The sequence below is a fragment of the Gadus morhua genome, chromosome 10 (assembly GCF_902167405.1).
Source record: "Gadus morhua chromosome 10, gadMor3.0, whole genome shotgun sequence".
Lineage (NCBI taxonomy): Eukaryota > Metazoa > Chordata > Actinopteri > Gadiformes > Gadidae > Gadus > Gadus morhua.
In genome coordinates this window covers 13,993,257-14,014,832 of record NC_044057.1, presented here as the reverse complement: position 1 = coordinate 14,014,832, position 21,576 = coordinate 13,993,257, and the positions used below count along the sequence as shown (strand labels likewise).

Below are 21,576 nucleotides of genomic sequence, written 5' to 3'. Positions count from 1 at the left end.
AATGTGTTAGATTTGTTAAAGATCCCATGCCATTATATTTATGGATGCTTTAATATAGGTATTAGTGGGCCACAAACACAGTATTCAAAGACGTCCCCGAAATTCAGCCGTGGTGCAGAGTTTACAGTCACTCCGAAACAGTCGCACATTGAGCTTCCCCCAAACGCGCTGTTTCGGTGGGCGTGTCAAGGCAGGTCAAGGAGGGGGTGGGGGTGTGGCCCTGAGCAGCTTGTAGCCACAGTACCATGCGCTCTGTATACGGTGGGCGTGTCAAGGCAGGTCAAGGAGGGGGGTGGGGGTGTGGCCCTAAGCAGCTTGTAGCCACTGACAGTACCATGCGCTCTGTTTACGGTGGATGTATCGCAATGGCTCGTAGAAACCCATATTATACATAGATATCTATATCATATAATATATAATATATATTATCACCTGGCCCTGAGCAGCTTGTAGCCACGGTACCATGCGCTCTGTTTACGGTGGATGTATCGCAATGGCTCTTAGAAACCCATATTAATATACATAGATATCTATATCATATAATATATATTATCACGGCCAAAAGCTGTGTGAGCCTCCAGACGATAGGTTATTATCAATCTCAAACGACCGCGTCTACTTCAGATTGATGTGGAAGTGGAAGAACCATAGACGTCGGAGAACCCGATTAAGTCCTTTGTGATTCATTATATCGTCTGGACGCGCACACAGCTTTTGGCCGTGATAATATGTATTATTTGATATAGATATCTATGTATTATATGATATTATTTAGATATAGAGCTCCAGGACTGTAACGCAAGTGTTGTACACTTCCTTGTTATTTGGATAACCGTTCTGCTGTTGGTGTGATGGCGCTAACACGTCGGACTCTCGTCTCTGGTATTTCTACAACGAGACTCGTAGTGGGGGTTATCTCAGCCATGGTTGAGAAAGAATTGGGGGAAAGGAACTTTGGCTTTGACTCCCTGAAGTAGGCTACATGAACCACGACATGGAGGAGAAAGGGATTGTTGGCCGCGAATGTATCCCGCTTGGGCCCTGCTTCCCGCCGCCTCGGCAGCGGTCAGCGCTAATCACCGCCTCCTGAAGCCGAGGCGGTGGTCCATCGGCAGCGAGGCTCCGGCGGGAGACGACCGCGGTCAACAATCCCTTTCTCCTCCATGTCGTGGTTCATGACTTCAGGGAGTCAAAGCCAAAGTTCCTTTCCCCCAATTCATTCTCAACCATGGCTGAGATAACCCCCACTACGAGTCTAGTTGGAGAAATACCAGAGACGAGAGTCCGACGTGTGTACAACAATTGCGTTACAGTCCTGGAGCTCTATATCTAAATAATATCATATAATACATAGATATCTATATCAAATAATACATATTATCACGGCCAAAAGCTGTGTGCACGTCCAGACGATATAATGAATCACAAAGGACTTCGTCGGGTTCTCCGACGTCTCTGGTTCTTCCACTTCCACATCAATCTGTAGTAGACAGTTCCGTGCGCTGCCTGCTGCCTGCTGCCGGCGCGAGGCACCACCGCCCGGCTGCCCGCTGCCGGGCGGTGGTGCTTCGCGGCGGTGGTGCCTCGCGGCAACCGGCGGCAGGCAGCATGTCGCAGTTCATGTAGTTCGATGTCGTTCTGCCATTGAATTCAAAATTCTGTAACTAGCCTGTTACTACGAACTAAGCAACTACCGTACACGTATTAGCATTTAGCACTAGCTCAATCACGACTCCTTCAGAATTCTTGTGGGTGGTTACGAACCAACCAAGTGGGCAGGGCCATGAATAATAATTTGACAACGCTACGTCACAGTGTCACCTTATCCAGATCGGCTCATTTCTTCTGCCTTTTTCCTTTCATTGCCTATTGCATTCAGCAGACAAACTGCATAGATTTCAAACTTACCACAGCTCACAAACTTATTCAGACCTATGTTATTTAACAAACAATAGGAAAATGTGATTTTAATGGCATGGGCTCTTTAAGTGTTCAAAGCATGCATAAATATAGGCTACAATATTGTAGAGTTGAGTAATGTAAAAGTTAAGAATATTTCGTGATAGCCCTACTCCACAAAGCACTGAATATTGAGGAAAGTTACTCTTAAATCTGTCTCATTAACAATAAGTGGCGTGTTACAGGTAGGGCTCCTGTATTGGAAGTGGAGCATAGGGGGCGGTACAGCTCATGGGGAGGGGGTACCTGTCGAACCACAGAATAAGAATATCTCGACTCCTGAGCGTCCGCCGAAGAAGGAACACGCTCTTGAAAGTTTGGCTCTCCATCATGGCTCCTAAAACAGGTAGCAGCGTACGTGATATAGTGGGTCGTTGTCATTGCTCCATAACTGAATCATTGATAGTAGGCCATGCGGTCTTATGGTGCTCTCTTCCACGGACTTTGTTTGAAAAGTCAATGCCAGATATGAAGTTTGATGCACAGATGCCGTTCCGTACAGCACGCCAACGGGTTGACGTGTTTGTTTTGGTTTTACATTGAGGACGCTGATGAGGTCACGTGTCTGTCGTGGAGGTTTGTTGATTCTGGTGTTGACTCATCGTGACTAATGATCCCATGGTTGTGAATGCAGGTCGTCGAGGGACCAAACGCAAGGCCGATGCGGTTCAGGAGGAGGAGAAAGTTGCGGTGGAGCTGAAGGAATCAAAGGAGGAGGTGAAGGATAACGACTCGGGGGGTCGTAGAGTCATCATTGAGCACTGGTGAGCTCTTCGTTTAAATGTATAATTTGGGTTTTCCGGATTCCTATGAAATTATTTGACTAGATACCCTTACCAATAAATTGAATATCTTATGCATTCAGGTCAGTAGTAGGTGCAGTCGGATGACATGTGTGCCTCACGCATGTTGGATGCATCATACGAAATAAAGTGTAATTTCAACATGCTTTGAATTATAATAACATTAAATAATTTGTCAAATGTTTTAAAATCATTGATGAATTGTGATGTAATAAAATTCAGTGCGCCTATACAAAATGTAAAACGAATGAATTGCAAAATTAGGACTATTTACCTGTCCTGCACACTGTCCATCTTTAACGGTCCATTTACTCCTCACAGCAAGAGTTGACGAGTGTACGGGCGTCACGCCGAGGGGGTGAAGCAGGCCCTCCTGACGGTCCGCCCTGAACTCACCGTGGTCCTGAACCCGGAGAAACCTCGCAGGAAAAGCTTTGAGATCACGCTGGTTGAGGGAGAGAGAGGTAAAGGTAAAGAAAGGTGTGACTGTCTGAAGAGTTCGAGCAACTCCTGCAGCGCGAAGTTCCGAAGAGTTGCCCGAACTCTGCAGGCCGTCACACTGCAAGCTCGTCACACTGCAAACCCCCCATTTTCCATTGACCCCGCCTCCTGTGGCCCCCAACAGAGAGCATCCTCTGGACGGGGATCAAGAAGGGCCCTCCAGCAAGGCTGAAGTTCCCCGAGCCGGCTGTGGTGGTGGCGGCCCTGGAAGAGGCCCTAGAAGAGGCCCCGGAAGAGGCCCCAGTAGAGGCCGTGAAGACAGAGTAGAGCCCCCCCCTAGTGGAGGTAAGCTTTTTGACTCATGAAGTGACATCTGTGTTTTTATTGTTGTGTTTTGTGTCATTGATACAATTTATGGCTATAATGTATGTAATTAAAAAAAGGGTCTTGCATTACAATGACGCACATCGTAAGCTGGACCCGGGAACCCCAAACCCTGGTGTTGTTGACAACATGCTGATTCATGATTCACACTCAGTATGAATCATGATTGTATACTGTGTTGGCAAAATAAACAATGCAGTGAAAGATCCTTTAGTTGCTGTTAATTCTGTATTTTAGTGTGTTTAGGACTTGGAAAAGCTATCAAATAATCCTTTTTACAGGATACTACTGAAAAGCGTGCTACTTTGAATATTATCATGTGTTAATATTATTGTTCAAAACACTTTTTCTTCATTTTCCTTTTCAGCCAAATATTCCGGCTGTGTTGTTTTTGGAAGCCAAATGAAGAGGATGGACCAACGGGCGACGCCCAGTCCCTCCTCTGATGAGAGTGCCCCGAGGATTACCATGCATGGATATATGGTGACCTCTAGTGGTGTATCTCTGTTACAACATCTCCTTGTATGATCCTGCTGTTTTCCCTGCATAATGTTTTCGTGTTTTTTTTTCAATGTTTTTATGATTGTCATTGATAAATAAAGTTGTTTTTCTACATGTTTGTCTAGATTTTTGTAACGAAAGCCTGTGAATAATGGTACATTTTAATGATGTATTATATACATTAAAGCTATATTGTTATAGCAATACCAGTATGGTGTCAATGATAATATCAATATACTGAACACACTCCTTTAGGGACTATTTAATTTGGCATACTTCCTTGACTTGTACTCAACAAGTTCAAATTATATATATATATAATTATATGTTTGTTAATAAACCACATTTCTCACATGGACAAAATATCTAATGTTTCAGACTGTCCCAGAGGTCTGAAACATAAGCAAAATTTGTCTCATAAGCATCACAGACTATAGGCTGGGCATCAGAGCAGCGTTCATATTACACAAGTCTAATAGACATGCAACACCACATTTATTTCCTAAACATTCACATCCAAATGGGTAAAATATTCACACAATTTCATTCTAATCACAAATATAAAGTGTCATCCATACAAAAAGTGCATATTGTGCTCTTGTGGCCTAATTATGTATATTACAGCCTATTCAGTTCAACAACATTTTCGTGACAAAATATACAAGATTGGCCTTCTGGCAGTATCCTCGACATCAGTCATGGTTGACCATGAAGTTATTTTGTGTACTCATGTACAAAAACAAGGTCTAATTGTTGAATTACAATTCGGCAGCGTGTGGCCCACCTACAATACAGTCCCATCATTCTTTAATATCAAATAATTTACAACAGTAAAATGAATGAAAACACAGTTCCAGTTGGCTAAGCTTACAGCCAGCCCACCAGACAGTCATCACAGACAGTCACATCTAGTGTCGAACCACGCGGATCTTGTCCGTCACACACTGCACTGTCTTCACCCGCTGCCACGGTCCACACCGAACGTGAGGAGGGACCGCACACACGGAGACCCCCGTCCTCCTCCTCTTCCCCCTGGCCCTCCCTCTGCTCCTCCGACCTCTGTGTCTGAGGGAGACGGCGAGCACGACCCCCAGCATGACGGCGGACGTCAGGAGGCACACTCCGAACACCAGTAAGGGTTTGTTCTCCAGGATCCGCGCGCAAATGGCGCACGACTCCTGCGACTCACTGGACCCGCAGCTCTGTGTGCTGCTGCTGTTGTCGGCCGGGAATCCGCCGCGCTGCAGGATCTCTCGGTAGGCGGCGACCGAGGCCTTGGGTTTGGACCGGTGGTGGGTGGACGCGAAAAGGCCGAACTGCGGCGCGAGTCGGTCCTGAAGCTTCCACACGTAGAAGCCCTGCAGGTTGACTCCGTCCAGCTGGCGAGCTGCGGAGCCAGCAGAGAAGGAGAGGAGGATTTAGTTGGTTAGTAGTAGCATGAGACAAGCCTTTCATCGGGATTTTAATTGTCCAAAATGAACAATTAAATCATATTGATGGACTGTCTTTTCAAGTGACCTTTCGTGGGCTGCGACGGATGGACAACATGATCACAACGGGGGTCAGGTCAGGGATTGTGCACAACAGAACGGGAACATTGACCCTGGTTTGGCTGATGTTCTCTTATCTGTGTTTTCTAGTTCTCCTTCTGTTTATGGTTTCAAAGGTTTCTCATAAAGTCTGTCTTTAAGAGTGCGGGGTCGTAAACAATAAAATCGGCCCGTGGCTCGTAACAAACAAATCAAAATACTTAAAACAAAATAAAAAGCTCTGCTGTACAGACGCTGCATGTGAAGGAGGCATTCGGCCGTCTCACCTTTGAGCGCCTCCTGCAGGTAGCTGCTGATGTAGTGCTGCCTCAGGCTGTCCTCCACCAGAGCCGGATCATCCACACCGCTGGCCGTGACCACGATCGGCAGGTCCCCGCCGTACCTCTCCGTCACCCAGCCCAGGAGGCTCCGAAGGCCCCAGGGCACCAGGGCCTGCCCCAGCCCCGACCGGGACCAGTTGGGATCCGAGAAGAGCAAGCAACCATGCGCCGGTCGCCGGGGCTGCTGCGGGTTTGGCTCGGCGCTCTGGGAGTGTGGATGTGGCGACGCCAAACGGGTGGTGAAGTGGTTGAGCGCGATAAAACCGAGCGTCCCTTTGAGAAGCTTCTTCTCTGATTCGCTGAAGCTCGGCAAAGGGGAGGAAGGGAGACCCGTCACCAGAGCTCTCTGCTCCAGGTAGATCTTCTCCACCGGTGTGAAGCCTGCTTCCCCACCTCGCTCCAGACGGGCAGCATCCAGTATCGGGTCTAAGAAGCGACCGAGTTCAAACAGGAGTAGTCTCTGGGCTGCTTCGGTGTGTGACTCCAGGAAAGGGTTGGCTGGTTGGGCCCAGTCGGCGTGCAGTGCCATGGACACCAGACCTCCCTGTTCACTGGCGTACTCCCCCTCATACAGTCTCCAGGCTTTGGCATGGGCCAGGAGAAGATTACGAGTCGCTTGGTGCTGCTGTTCCACTTTGGGGAACACGTCCACCAGTCTGTTCGGCTCGTTGATGGTGATCCAGTATCGAACCGAGGAACCCAACTCCCGGTAGCAGAGTGCTGTGTAGTCCAGGAAGGCCTCCCCTGTGCTCTGGTTCAGCCATCCCCCTGAGGCGTGCAGTGACTCCGGCAGCCCCAGGAAAGGGGCTCTGTGAGTGGGGTAGTAAAGGGTGACGACTGCCTCGAGGTTATGTTCACGGAGCTTGGTCAGGAAACAACGGTAGTACCTTTCAGGGAGAAGAACCACATGAAATAGGATTAAGAATGGCTTTGTAATGAGGAACGTTTTTTTTTTTAGCAAAAATGATATTATATTATTTTATATTAAAAATTAATCTTCTACCTCAGAGCCTCCGTGTTGACCGTAGAGAGGTCTCCCTGTGGGAGGATCAAGGACCAGTCGAGGCCGAAGCGGTAGTGAGTGGCCCCCGTCGAGGCGAACAGCTTGAAGTGGGTGTGGATGGTGGGGTAGTCGGTGCACTGGGGGGCTCTGGGTTTGACCCTGACCTCGGGGACCACATGCAGCCCTCCGTCACCGGTCAGGTTCCACCTGTACAGGTGAGGGTCCCTGAACTGAGGCGAGTAGGGATGGAAGTGGACCTGCAACAACAGCAAAATCAGATAACAGTTATGTAGTCGGTATCCTCAGCTTCATGGCATGCAACTGAGAGTATGTAATGCAGTCTATAAATATGAAAGTCTATTATTATTATTTTCAAAGTCGAAATTTAAAACTATAATATAATTCCTGCCCATTTCTGCCCGTCAGGAGATAATCTCATGCTGACGGTTGCGTTACCTGCAGAGTGGAGTCCGAGACGCCCCAGTGGAAGTCACAGGGAAACCGCCCTGTGATCTCCTGGGAGCGTTCATCGTCGGGGAAGCCGTTGTCACTGATCACGCGTCTGTAGTACTGCGCGGTGGTCTTGGGGACCCTGGTCCGGTTGGGCTGACTGAAGTCGATGTAGAACAGGCCTCGTCTCAGACTGTAGCCGTAGTTCCACTCGAAGCCGTCCACCAATGACCAGGCGGTGTAGCCGATCACCTGCACGCCGTCAACCTTGATGGCTGAAACGTAGAACAGGACATTCATAAATGTCCTGTGGATCTTAAAGGTGACTTGTTATACCATCAGGTGTGAGTGGGATTAGTGTGCAACGTTTCCTACAGTCCACTGGCTAGGCCGGTAGACTGATCTATCCAGCACACATCTAGGTGGACACGCCCACTTGTGATGTCAGAAGAGGCCGATTTTCAAAACGGCTCGTCACGGCTAATCACACTCACACCTGGTGGTATAATATGTCCCCTTTAATCCCGTTCTATTCCGTTGACACCTCCCCCTGTTTCTGACCCACTCACCTAGTAGGACCTGGTTGATGAACCGTTTCATCAGGTACATAGCGACCGTGTCCTCTGTTCCCACGGCAGCCTCGGAGAACCAGCCTCCCTCGGCCACCAGAACCCTCCGGTCCCCGTACTCCAGCTGGATCCACTTTAGGAGGCTCCTCAGGTCGGGGCTCACGCTCTGTCCGTATGGGACCAGGCCGCGGCTGAGACGGAGGTCGTTGGGTCCAAAGGACAGAGCGAAGAAGTCCGCCGTCCCCTTCACCCAGGCCTTCTCTTCAGGGGTGAACGTGGGGAGAAGGTCTCCGTGCTGGGACCTCATGGAGGCTGGGTAGTCGCCGTCCCCAAAGATGGGGTTGGCGAACCATCCAAGCACCGCCTCCATGGATCGCTGGCAGAGCTCCACGTGGGCCGGGGAGGCTGGCGTCCTTTGGGGGACGACCCAGTGGGAGCCCAGGACAACGGACACCTCCCCTCCCTGGGTCGGGCGGAACTGGTCGTTGTATGTGTGCCATGCTTTGGCGTGAGCCTGGAAAACAACATGGAGCAGGTTCTGACTATACTGCTGAAAAGGACAGTCGTTGTACTTAGTATGCATGACCAATAAGGGCAGTGATGCACAGCAGATGACCACTGGAGCATGTCTCCATTATTTCCTGCAACAAACATTTTCCTCATGTTAGTGTGTGGTGGACTTTGACCCACTTAGCCACGTGTCTATTGTACCCGTTCAGGCAATAATGTATAAAGTATTGTAGGGGCAATCATCTCTTACACATAGAATCTGATTGCACCCTAAATAAAATCTGTACAATAATTTAAAAATAATTGAGGTAAGTAATAAGCCAGACCACTGAGTTTTATTTACTATGTCTGCTTACTATGCATTGCAAATTTATTCACCAGCAATTTACACAAATCATGTTAAATTTTGTGAAAGTAGTTTCTAATTTGACTTAAATCCAAGAAAATATGTAGTCCCTAATCACAGATTAAAGTTAATAAAATATCTTCTGGGATACTCAACCCTCAAAGTACAAACAGACTCCTTAAAACCCTAACCAAAACAAACGCAGAGTCTAACCTAACATCTCCATGAACTTTGACCTTGTTATCGACCCCGTCGGCATCCCCAAAGCCGCCACCCCCCCCCCCACACCCCCCGGCCTTCTCTCTTTAACTCACCCTGATCAGGTTGTGGGCGACCATGAGGGGGACCGACAGATCCTCCCCCTTCTCCCCAGGCGCGTGCAGCCCCGTCCGGTACCCCTGCACCGCCACCAGATAGGGGTTATGAAGGGTCAGCCAGTGCTTCACCTCGTTGCCAAACGTCCGGAAACAAAAAGCGGCGTATCCTTCAAACAGATCCACCAGCTCCTCGTTCTTCCAGCCTCCGTAGCGCGCCTGCAGCGCCAGCGGCAGGTCCCAGTGGAAGAGGGTCACGACGGGCGTGATGCCCCGCTCCACCAGCCTCTCCACCAGCCGGCGGTAGTGCTCCACGGCCGCGGCGTTGGGCTCCCCCCCGGCGTCTCCGTCGGGGAAGAGCCTGGGCCAGGAGAGGGAGAAGGAGTAGGCCGCCACCCCCAGGTACTCCAGCGCCTCCACGTCCTCCTCCCAGCGGGCGAAGCTGTCGCTCGCCACGTCGGCGTTGCCGCCTCCGTCCGCGGAGTGAGTGTGGAGGTCCCAGACGGAGGGCCCCTTGCCGTCTCGGTCCCAGGCCCCCTCGGTCTGGAAGGCGGAGGTCCCGGTGGACCAGAGGAACCCGGGGGGGAAGGTGTCCTGCCGGAGGGACCCGGCGTGGGGGCTGGGGTCCGCGCCGGGCTGCTGCCACAGCCGCCGGCCGCCGCCCGCCGTGTCCGGGCCCCCCATCGCCAAGGCAACGGAGAGCCAGAGGCACGGGAGGGGGAGGGCGGATATACGGTTCAGCATCCCGGGAGTAGTGTGCCCTGCTTCAGTAGAGGGTCCAAAGTGGGGATGAGGTCCTGGGCGAGGGTGTCAGCGGTTCACTTAAGATCAAACCAGTTCATGTCGGTGAGTGCAGCGGAATCGATCCGGCGGAGGATGGAGTCGTTCGGCTGGTGCAGCCGAGGAGTGGGGGTGTGATGCATCTGACTGCCTAGCCTTTGCTCTCTCTCCCTGGGTGTTCATGTGCTCTCCTTTAGCCCCTCCCTGCCACAGAGTGTATGTTCGCACAACACCGAGTCATAAATCCATGTTCTACACCAGATAGGACATAAGTTGGTTTATTGCCTACTAGCCTTAACACGTTCCAACGTCATTCCCAATCTTCCCCTTTCAGTCCACCCTTTCCCTTTCCTCTTGATAACAAACACACTATCTCTCTCTCTCTCTCTCACACACACACACACACACACCTTCTATAAGTATGTTGTTGATTGCTCTGAAGGAGGTTAATTTGTTAATAATTAGCTTGTACTCTGATCTTTCAAGGGCCTTACATTTCATTTCAGGTCCGAAACACACAGTGATACATGTGGCGCTCTTGAATCCCCAAACCATACCCGTCTGAGCGCCCCTATTTTATTTGATCAGAATCCTGTTTCTCGACTCAAGCCCGTCTGTCAATAGCCAGTTAGAGTTTGAGATTCGATTTCAGAGACCTGAAATATATGATCATATTTAGGGTTTGGCCGGAACAATATCACCTGCAGAAGTGGAGGGTACTTCTGCATGCATGCACGCACGCACGCAGGCAATCAGGCGCGCGCGCCCACACACACACACACACACACACACACACACACACACACACACACACACACACACACACACACACACACACACACACACACACACACACACACACACACACACACAGTCTTAATTGAATAGGAAGAAACAAAAACAAAGTCGCACTCGGTGGTTTAATGGCCGGATTACGCCATCCATGTCACGAGTCCTCCTTCGAGATTTGATCAAAACAAGACATCCCAGCTAACAGCCCAGTTAGCCTTGGCCCCATGCAGCACCTGCCGAGTGATGGCCACGGCCGCAGGGCTGTGGGCCAAACAAATAAAAGGTGTCATTTGAAAGCAATTTAATGCTTAGTGCGTCTCCACCTCCCCAGCCCTGTTGAGTGTCTGCGTCAGATAACTAAGCCTCTATATCCAAGATACGACACGCACTATGCCATTAAGAGACCTATTGTGACTCATTGTGTCTATTATGACCCATTGTGTGGCTGTTTTTCTTAGTTGTAAGTCGTTATTTTCACATTTAGCAGAAATTAAGTGTACCATGTAATAAAAGTAACGTGAGGAGGAAACAGTTTCGTTTTTACAGCCATTTACAACTCGGAAGGTGTTGTCCTGGTCGTGTTAGAGCCCGTACCGCAACACCCGATCCCCTCCAAGTACCACCAGCTCCAGAGCAGGCACGCCTACTCGGAGTGGCCCCAGAAGAGCAGCCAGCACCGGTTCTTCTGGGCCAACCTCAGAGCCCTGTGAGCGGACCTGTGAGACGCTCCACTAGTCAGTGAGCTGGGGGGGGAGCTATGGGCAGGAATGGAGGAGTAAGCACTGAGGTAAACGAGAGTGGGAGCCCGATATCTGCTGCCAGGGGTCCACATCCACAGCCTACTGACCCCCACTCCTGTTACATGCTTTTCCTTTGTCGCGAGTCCCTTTTCAAGCCCTTCAGTATCCGTTCCCCACCGCCCAGATCCAAGTCCAGCTGTGTTGGTTGCTATATTCTTTTGTGTAATTTTTGAATAAAAAAAAAACCTTTCCTGTACCTTCCTTGTGGAGCATGTCATTTCAGAACAAGAGAAACAGAGAAAGAATTTAGCCAAACAGCAGTATTTAAAGTAGGTCCTGGCTCAAGGGCGGGGTTTAACTTATGGGAATGATTCAGATTTTCATAAATCAACAGTCAAATCCAGATTCATCATTTGACTTTTAATGGAAACATGTATACCAACTAACAGTATATAACGTACAAAATACACGTACACTAAACAGTGCCAAGAATGTGTTTGAATTAGTTGAATCAATTATCTGACCCTCACAATCGCAAAGGAGCCACACATATAAAAATAATTGTGTTTGATGAAACTTAACTTCAAACTTCTTGAAAGACCAGAGAGCCAAAAAGCGGACCTATTTACGATAGAAAAACGATATTAAATACATATTTACTCTCCAAACAGGGATCCATGAAGAAAGAAAAGTCCACGATCAATGTTTGTGTGCGTCTGTTACCTATAAGTGTACGTGCACGTGTCTGTGTAGCACGTCGGTCTCCAATGACAACTCCAGCCATCTATCTGTTACGCCGGAACGACCACAGTCTCTAGGGGCCGGGCTGCAGACCCCAAAAAGCAGGCGTACGTGATCCACCGTCTCCTGCTGGGAAGCGTAGTTCTTGTGGTTCCCCGCGGTCACGGGAGAGACTGGATGATCATGATCTTCTCGTTGAGGCAGAAGCGGTGGAGGACCCCCAGAAGGTTCTCTCCGCAGCGCGACACCTGCCGCTCCATGGCCAGCCTGAAGTCCTCCTTCACCCCCTTGGTGATGCCTCTCGTCACCGTGTGGTGTCTGCAGGGTCAGGCGAACACAGGCATGACACCGGGGCACTGGGAGCGACCCACGTCGGAGCACCAAAGCACTTCCTTATGGTACTCTGAATTACTAGTACTGGTCATGGGAGTCAATGGTGTGCGTGAATCCTTAGCATAGAAGCTAAATTAAGTAATGTATATTATGAGTAATACAATTATATTTCAGAATCATTTTTTTATAATAATTCATTATTTAAATATTTAGATTCAGATGATCAAAAGTGAACACAATTAGCACATTCGCAAATGAAATAAGGATACGTGAAATGGCATGGCAAAATAAAAATAAAATAAACCTAGAACAACAACAACCACAACAACAACGACGACAACGACGATGACAACAACAACCACAAGTTGCAAATTGATGACCACGGGAAGGCGAGCAATGGATCAAATTCAAAAATCAAAATCAAAGACAGAAACCCTGACGGAGAAAAACAACAACAACTAGCTCTCGATGCAGAATTTTCCGGGCCAAAGTATAGCTGAAGGCGGTAGGGTTCGGGAGGGGAGGCGGCGATCGTGGTTGACAACTTAAACCGTGACGTATGGCATGAGGGGAGGGTGACCGGTGATGGTGGTGGTGGGGGGGGGGGGGGGGGGGGGGGGGGGGTGAGGGATGGTCTCTCTGAGCGGAGGGGCCAGAGGTACCTGTCTATGGTCTGGGCCCCTTGTAGCAGGAGGGTATTTAACTCCGCCCCAGCCAGGGCGGGACTAGGGTTCCTGAGGGACATCAACATCCGAGTCACAACCGGCAGTCAGTGAGGGACGCGTGCAGGCATCGTCATCATTACAACACTGGATGTGGCGCGGCAACAGGGGCGTGGCCGCGTGGCCGGCGCCACTTCTTTACAGTCATAAAGTTAAACATATTTGATTCAAATCCTCCTGCACAAACCCTGCTTACACACCATGGGCGATGTAGGGGAACTCTGTGCCCGCATTGACCAATAGGACGTCATCGTCATCATCATCATCGCCGTCCCAAACCAATGATCCTCGAGAGAAAACCCAACGGCAGAACAGAACGGGCGTGGCGAGCCAACCGAAAAAGGGGTCTCGTTAGGTGGGCGGAGACTCACTTGATTAGTATGCCCTGATTGGGCAGCAGCTCCAGCTGGATCCGCCCCCCTTCCGGAGTGCGCAGGTAGGCAAACTCCTCCAGCATGTCGATGTCTGTACCATGAGCTCCAGAAAAATAATGCTTTATAATAAAATAAATCATAACAAAGCGCTCTCTCTCACACACACACACACACACACACACACACACACACACACACACACACACACACACACACACACACACACACACACACACACACTTTGGCAATAGAAGGATACTGGTGACGTAGTTGAAGAAGTTCTCGTACTGGAAGCTGGCCTGCTGGATGATCTTGTCCAGCGCCTTGAGGAACAGGCTCTCGCCCTGGGGCCAGTCGTGCTGCAGCAGAACCACCACGTGGCCCAGCGACAGGTCGTCACGGCTGTCTGTGAACACACGGAGCTGGCCGCCCGACAAACGGGAAGAGGGTTAACCGTAGCTCTGCTCATGTGCATGTGCGTATCGTATGCATTATCCATCCTTACAGATTTATTTTTGCATTTCTTATGCTATTATTTAACAATTATTCGCGAACGCGAAGTGATTAGTGGGGCTATTCCCCACTTATCACAGAGCCTAAGGTGAATGATAGTTTTAGTATATGCTACACGTGAACACTCCAAAAATAAACAAGATAACACTTTTTTGCCGCAATTTCTTTTTTTTTTATTAGCGGTTTATTTATTTTTATTAGCGTGACGAGGTGGCCCTCACATGTGGAAAACAATATCCCGAGTTTGAGATCTCAATTATGCGATATTGCCCAATATCCCGAGATAGCGAACCAATCAAATTGCACCATTTTAGGAGGTTCACGTGTTGCATATACTAAAGAGTGATGGACAGGAAGGTATGGGAGAGAGAGGGGAGGACATGCAGCAAAGGACCACGGCCAGGAATCGAACCCGGGTCGCTGCGGTCAGGACTGAGCCTTAATGGTACGTGCTCTACCCAGTGAGCCACCGGGGGCGCCGCTGTACTATCCATCCACCGGACTCACCTTGAAGCAGGCGAACATCAGCTGCAGGCAGAAGGGCAGGATGGCCTTGCTGGTGCAGGGCAGCAGTCGCAGGTCGCTTCCTGGTGGAGAGAGAAACACGCCCGTCACTCTGGATCCTATTACCCTAAGGCCTCGGGTGTGGGTCGTACGTCAGCGTGGCGGCGAGGAAGTGAGAATCGTCGGTCGTGCCGGCGACGTGCTTCTGACCTTTTCTGGGTTTGTTCTTGGCCTTGCCCTGCTCCTCCGGGGTCTTGACCGGCTCGTGGGTCGGGGGCACCAGCCCGCCCACCACGTCCAGAAGCTTCTCACAGGCCACCTGAGGAGACATCACCGTCGTACGGAGTGACATCAGCAGGGGGTCGCTGTTTTCCTATGGGAATGCGAGAGTGCTGAGTGTGCACCGACCCTGTACTCTCCCAGGGCGTAGTGGCAGGAGGCCTGCTGGATCAGGGCCCTGCTGCCCTCCAGGCTGGCCTGTCCCGAGGGACTCTGCTGGCCCGGCTGAGGCTGCTGCACGGCGGCCATCTGGTGCAGGCTCGACAGCGCCTTCCGGTACTGACCCTGAGGGACGCCACGTGCGGCAGGAGACACGTGACTCACCTGCTCTGACGCTATGTGCTCACGGCTTCGGGACGGATGATTTGGTGTATGCATGGGGGGGGGGGGGGGGGGGGTGATGACACTTGCCTGGTATATGGTCATGTCCGTGAGGAAGATTCGGAACCACAGCCAGTTGTCCGTCTTCCACGAAGCACAGATCTTCTTGAACTCTGGGGGACGAAATCAAAGTTGACATTCCCCAGCATGTTATGGTTTTTTCACTGTTTTGAATAAGTTTTTGTTAAAGCTCAGCCCAAAGTGATATACAGCAAAAATATGGTCTCAATTTATTTCAATGAGTAAGTGTGTGTGAGAGTGTGAGTGTTAGTGCGAGTGCGAGTGTGAGTATGTGTGTGTTACCGGTCTCCAGGATCTCGTGGGAGTGCAGAAGCTCCCAGCTCTCCCTCGCCATGCGGAAGCTCTCCAGTGTCTCCGACCAGCCGGGCATCTCCGTCCTGTTTACCAGAATGTGTCGGCCACGCCCCTTTCCAAGACCCTCCTCATCATCAGAGCTCTGAGGGGAAAACACACACATCAAGCAGCTATTATTTTAAACATACACGCAGTGGTGTAGTCTACGTGATACGCAGGTATACGCCGTATACCCACTAGGAACGCACCAGTATTTGCGTATACCCACTTAAAAATGTGCACGGATACGTATCAATCGTCTTGTGACAGATCTTTCACTTCTGTGTTTATTTTTCGGAAATATCGGTTGGGTATAACTGCAATAAAATACTTTAAGCAGGGGAAGTTATCTCCTAAATTCACCATTCATAAAATTCCCGCTGCGCACTCGCGCTCTGCCCTGTCTCAGTTATGAAGCGCGAAGCTGCCCCTGCATCTCTGCACGTTAGTTGGCGGGCCAAGCCCCTCCTTCTTGCGTGTGTGTGCGTGTGTGTGTGTGCGTGCGTGTGTGTGTGTGTGTCCAGTCCTCCCGTATTAATGTGTAAACCACATAATAAGTAGTCAACAGAAAACAATGTTTTAATCCCACTTCATATCTCCTTGTTACTTTTAGATGAGAACCCCTGGCCAGCCTTTCAGACTGGGTGTCAGGCTAGGGAATTTAAAAAAAGGCATCCTTGGTTAGAGTGGAGGGAAAAAAGGTTATAGGTAAATGTCAGCCAACATATAGTTGGTATACACAATTGAAATTGAAATTGAAATGTTAATCACTATGCAAATGAGAGTATAGCTAATTCATGGTCATTTTTAAGGTGCAGTAATTTCACACTTTTACACAATTCAATTACTGTGTGGTATGTTAGATAACAACAGTAAGAGCTCAAATTAGAGCAATTGAAAGAGTGAAACATTAGTCTCCTGTCATCTCCTTCTCATGCACTGGTTAGCCATGGATGTAAACAGTTCATTCAATTATTTTGAGTAGATTTTGTCCTTGTTTAGCATGTGCTATTGCTACTATAGATATACAAAGGACAACTTGTAATTTTTGTGTTCTATTTGTTCACACTGTTATTAAAACAGGTTCTTTCCATGATTGTTGATAATCGTTATACTCTTAAATCAGCGGGTTGTAGACCCCTGCGTTGGTGAGTGTGGTGCGACACCCCATAAGCGCCACACACGTACACGTACCGGCCGGACGGGTTTGTACGAGGCTGGGAGGGAATCATCACAGTATACCCACTACAATAAAATAGACTACACCACTGCATACACGGTAATATATATATATTTTAGACGTCCGTGTCTCCTAGTGTGTGTGTGTGTGTGTGTGTGTGTGTGTGTGTGTGTGTGTGTGTGTGTGTGTGTGTGTGTGTGTGTGTGTGTGTGTACATACATACTTCTCGTCTTGAATGTGGTCTCTGATAATTGTATGTACATAATACAACTTGTAATAACTGCATCATGATAGAAACACAAATAGCTACACATATTACAATATCATTAAAAAAAATCCTCTGTCAAATAAATCAGCAGATGGAGAAGCCTACAACCTTTAACCACCAACGACATTAACCACCGTGCTTCATCTTAGTCATCGGCCACACAGCTAGCTAACACCTGACGTTCATCAGCCCCACCCCGCCGGGCTGCCCTACGGACCCCTCCTCTCACCGTGGTCTTCTCCCGCCCGTCCGCCATCTTGCGCTTCTTGTGTCCGTGTTTGCCGGGCGCCCGCTCCGCCTCCAGGTCGCTGTACACCAGGCTCAGGTCCTCCAGCAGGATCCAGGGCCCAGAGCTCAGCGCGTTCAGACCTGCCGCGGGGCACACAACGGCACCGGTCAAGACCCTCTCACGGTGGCGGAGCCCAGGGATGTGTTAGAGCACTGTTTCCCAAACTTTTTTTCTGGGGACCCATATTTTTAAAATTACAAACCATCGCGACCCAATAAACAATAGGCCTCATCTATAAAATCGCGAGAAGAACAAATTTGTGCATAAATTAACATTCCTGAACGTTTTTGCTGCCAATTCCGCATCCCCTTATATATTAACTTAAACAAGTCATTTCGAAGAGATAAATCAAAACTTTGTTTTATGCACTTGTTATTGAAAATATATTACACGTATTAAATACTCTGCCCTAAATGAGCCAATGACCAAATAAATGCATTTAGGCGGAGTTCACATCTCCTTGTTTTGGCTATCTCATTGTTGTTATTTCCTCTCACAATGTACTTTAGCCTTTCAACTAGTTTCAATGTTATCAGTAAAATTATCAGAACAATACAAACATTCAGTACTATCAAACACATGCCTCTTGTTGAAAGTTTTTTAAATGCTAATGTGTAAAAAATATATACTTTTTATTTTATTTCATTTTTTTGTTCAATTTATTTGGCGACCCAATTTAAATCTCCCGCGGCCCACATATGGTTCGCGACCCAGTCTTTGGGAAAGACTATGTTAGAGAGTGGTCGGCTTAACTCCGGAGGTAGAGCGGGTTGACTTGTAATCGGAAGGTTGCTAGTTCGATCCCCGTCTCCTCTTAGCTGTCCCTGAGCAAGACATCCAACCATAACTGCTCCCAATGAGCTGGATGTCGGCTTGCATGTTTGACTCCACCGTCGGTATGTGTATAAATGTTGATTGTGTTCACCATTCCCAAAACCCTATAGAGGGTTTGTGGACGACTCTGTGCTAAATAGTGTCACTGCGCTGTTATTTCATGTTATCATCAAGCCTTAGATCACGACATCCCACCACTGACCAGCAGATGGGTATCATCACCTATTTAACACCAGCGCCGTTTCTTACTGAAGACAACCAGGTATCACAAGATTCAGTTACCGAAGATTGCTTCGTGTAGGGATGCCCAAAAACGGGCAACCGTTGCAAAAAACAACAAGGACCGATAAAGCGCCAACAGACGCAGACTGACCCTGGAAGAGGGCGGGCTGCACGACGGCGGCGTACAGGAAGGCGCTGCGGAACAGAACCAGCACCGAGCATATGACCATCTGGCTGCAGTAGCGCGCCCGCATCTCGCCATCCAGGCTGGGCAGGTAGCGGCACAGCTCCTTCACCCTCTGCAGCAGCTCCACGTAGCTCCTGGCCGCCACGGAGAGATATAGGATATAGATAATATAAATATAGATACAGAAAGGGAGACGCACATATAAACGTAAATACAACGAAAGGGGGGGAAGGAGAAGGCGGGCACAAAAGATGGTAGAGAAAGAGTCAGATAGAGATGGATAGAGAGAACACAATACCGTAATCAGCGAAATGTGAGAAGTCTATTACCATAATAAAGACTGCAACGCAACACATTCACACTGTACCTCGCAGGCACAATCCAGTACAGAGCACATCTGTGTTTACACATCTATGTTCTGTATAATATCCCCTGTGTTATTGTGATCTAAAGGTTTGCTGTTCTCCCCCACTGTGAAAGACACTACATGTATTCAGTCGACGGTCAGCCGCATGCCGTTCACAGGCTGGGGGTCACATGATGGAGGAGGAGGAGGTAGGTGGAGCACCTCTGTCCCTTGTCCCCCTGCCACTCGCAGCGCGCCCCGACCACGGCCAGGATGTCCAACAGCCGCTCCCACGGCTCCGTCACCATGGAGGACTTCTCCGACAGGCCCTCGATCACGTAGCGCTGGGGCCCGCGGGAGCCGCTCGGGGACTTCAGCGAGCCCACCTCGGGGGCGCCTGGGAGAAGCACAGGGGACCATGTGGACACAGTTAACAACGGCATGAAACTGACTTTCCCATTTATTGGGACATTGGCAACTTCTACGCGATCCAGCAAAACAACTGAAGTCAAAACAGGCTCCCAGCATGATGAGGGATACCAGTTTAACCGTTAGAAATGCAGTTAAACTGGGTTTGATGTTGCAGTTTGGGTACGTGGGCTACATGGAGACATTTACCCTGCATCTGTCCGTCCGCTGAAGGGCTGCGGGCAACGTAGCTGATGGAGAACTCCGCCGCTTTCAGGATGTACTTCTGCAGCAGGCTCGCAGGCAAGCGCATGTCCACGTTGTTTATGATCAGTGGAAGGACCTCACACACTGCACACACACAGACAGCACGGGTTGGCAACGGTATTCAGGCCTGGGTTGTCTTTTAAATAGCTACATATAAAATAAAATGTTCTGACACACATATTTATATAAAAGAGATTTTATACACACGCATATTCATGTGTAATATAGTACATTATACACAAACAAATACATCAACTGAATAATTTAGTATTTTATAAAACACAAGTATATATATTATATTTATAATATAGACAGTCAACATTCACAAAAAATATATTTATATGTATAACATATTATGCACACAAATATATTGATAAAGCATAGTATATAATCTAAGACACACTCATAGGCATATATATATATATATTTATATACAATATAGTATAATATACACATTTATCTTTAAAATATACATTATACATTTACACACACACGCATACAAATTTATCATATATTATGTAGTAATTGACTGACCAAAGAGTTTTCTGAAGCAGTTGACGGGGTTGTCGATGCTTTCTGACACCTCTGCCTCCAGCAGTGTCTCTCCGAGGTTCACCTAAAGGTTCAACAGACACGTACATGAGTGCTAGCTCTCAGGGCACGTATTCTTCTGACATCGTGTGTGGATGTCCATCACATGTCGTCATTCATGCAAGTCACCACATACTCCGTGTTGGACCACTGATTCCGGGAAGCGCTTGAGGAGAAGGAGCAGCATCTCTGCCTTCTCCAAAGTGTTGAAGCACTGCTCTGTAGCCTTGAGTAGCATCTCACACTGCACGCGACCAGGCAGGGTCTCAAACAGTCCTGGAACACACACACACGCACAAGCACACACACACACACACAGTCAGTGTTCAGTCAGAGATCAGTCAGTTATCAGTGACTTTTTTGGTTAGATTGAATCGCAACAGTAAAAAGATCCCTTACCTCGGAGGAACAGCGCATGTTTGTCCTGACAGTCACTGCGCAGGGCAGCTGTGATGACACTAATTTCACGCCAAACTACGGGCTGGTCAGGGAAGTTTATAAACCTGAGGGACACACCACGTAGGAGAAAAGTTCAGACACAGCCCATAACATTTGTCATGCATCTATGGTCACAAGACGAAACGCTAATGCCAAACTCTCAAACAATACTTACATGTCATACAGTAATCTGCCGGCCGAAGCGGTCCTCTCCGCATTCCTCTCTATCGTATACATCTCGTACTGCAACAACAAAGCCACAACCATGAGACATGTACAGATGACAGCTGGACCGCTGCAGAACGTTTCACATTATACCAGAGGTTTACAAGAACTGAATCGTGTGCCCTACCGCAAGTCAAGCCCATTATACACATTTAGTCTGAATACTGGTGTACCTGTATGTTGAAGTCTGCGGGGTACAGGGTCCGGGCGGTGATCAGCCATGCCTTGGCTGCACACGGGTCATCCGAGACCAGCTCCCGAGCCCTCTTCACAAGGAACTCGCAGTCCTTCTGAGCCGACATCCCACTTAAGATACTTTAGTCCCAGTGAGGAAGGTCAATAGCAAACGTGACGTACATGTATGTGTGTTTAAGGGCTTCCTCGTGTTACACTTTCGTGCTCGTGTGGGACTTGTAATCATGCATTCATCTAAAAAATGTGTAATCGTATAACAAAAGTATTGTCCGGTTTCCATTCAGACGTCTTGATGACGTCATCGTGCAGTCGCAGCACAAGTGACGTGAATCGCCTACTTGTGTGTGCGCCAACGGCGCCATCTAGCGGCGCGGAACGAACACGCATGCGTGGAACCGAGACAAGTCGAGTTAACGGTGTTGAAGAGAGCTTACATATTTATTGTTATACATATTTATATATA

General features: G+C 48.8%; 3 protein-coding genes across 5 annotated transcripts in view; 1 reads left to right on the top strand and 2 right to left on the bottom strand.

Moving 5' to 3' along the window:
• Positions 1-4,202, top strand: part of LOC115552375 (selenoprotein H-like) — a 6,955-nt gene extending 2,753 nt beyond the window's left edge. The window contains exons 1-5 of one of the 2 annotated variants that reach the window (XM_030368428.1): positions 2,174-2,305; positions 2,594-2,723; positions 3,084-3,226; positions 3,388-3,548; positions 3,955-4,202. In XM_030368428.1, coding sequence (XP_030224288.1) covers positions 2,191-2,305; positions 2,594-2,723; positions 3,084-3,226; positions 3,388-3,530 — 531 coding nt within the window. In that variant the 5' untranslated portion in view covers positions 2,174-2,190 and the 3' untranslated portion in view covers positions 3,531-3,548; positions 3,955-4,202. Of the gene's footprint in view, positions 1-2,173; positions 2,306-2,593; positions 2,724-3,083; positions 3,227-3,387; positions 3,549-3,954 lie in introns of those variants that run through there. The other variant, XM_030368429.1, reaches the window with a different exon arrangement.
• Positions 4,203-4,539: 337 nt separating this feature from the next.
• On the bottom strand, positions 4,540-10,287 carry klb (klotho beta). The gene is made up of 6 exons (XM_030368425.1): positions 9,151-10,287; positions 7,981-8,494; positions 7,418-7,686; positions 6,962-7,218; positions 5,905-6,845; positions 4,540-5,475 (listed from the first exon to the last, which is right to left on the bottom strand). Exons 1-6 carry the CDS (start codon positions 9,892-9,894, stop codon positions 4,997-4,999), a joined length of 3,204 nt encoding a protein of 1,067 aa, XP_030224285.1. The 5' UTR covers positions 9,895-10,287; the 3' UTR covers positions 4,540-4,996.
• Positions 10,288-11,861: 1,574 nt separating this feature from the next.
• On the bottom strand, positions 11,862-21,421 carry ints10 (integrator complex subunit 10). Of its 2 annotated transcripts, XM_030368426.1 has the most exons (18): positions 21,092-21,421; positions 20,869-20,936; positions 20,655-20,758; positions 20,392-20,531; positions 20,199-20,280; positions 19,608-19,748; positions 19,212-19,386; positions 18,608-18,777; positions 17,341-17,480; positions 15,613-15,766; positions 15,340-15,422; positions 15,058-15,213; positions 14,860-14,968; positions 14,653-14,732; positions 13,892-14,054; positions 13,630-13,723; positions 13,199-13,270; positions 11,862-12,521 (listed from the first exon to the last, which is right to left on the bottom strand). In XM_030368426.1, the coding sequence occupies exons 1-18, from the start codon at positions 21,218-21,220 to the stop codon at positions 12,365-12,367; spliced, it is 2,217 nt and encodes a 738-aa protein (XP_030224286.1). In that variant the 5' UTR covers positions 21,221-21,421; the 3' UTR covers positions 11,862-12,364. The 2 variants fall into 2 exon arrangements, with proteins under 2 accessions (XP_030224286.1, XP_030224287.1); XM_030368427.1 differs by lacking the exon at positions 13,199-13,270.
• Positions 21,422-21,576: the final 155 nt, after the last annotated feature.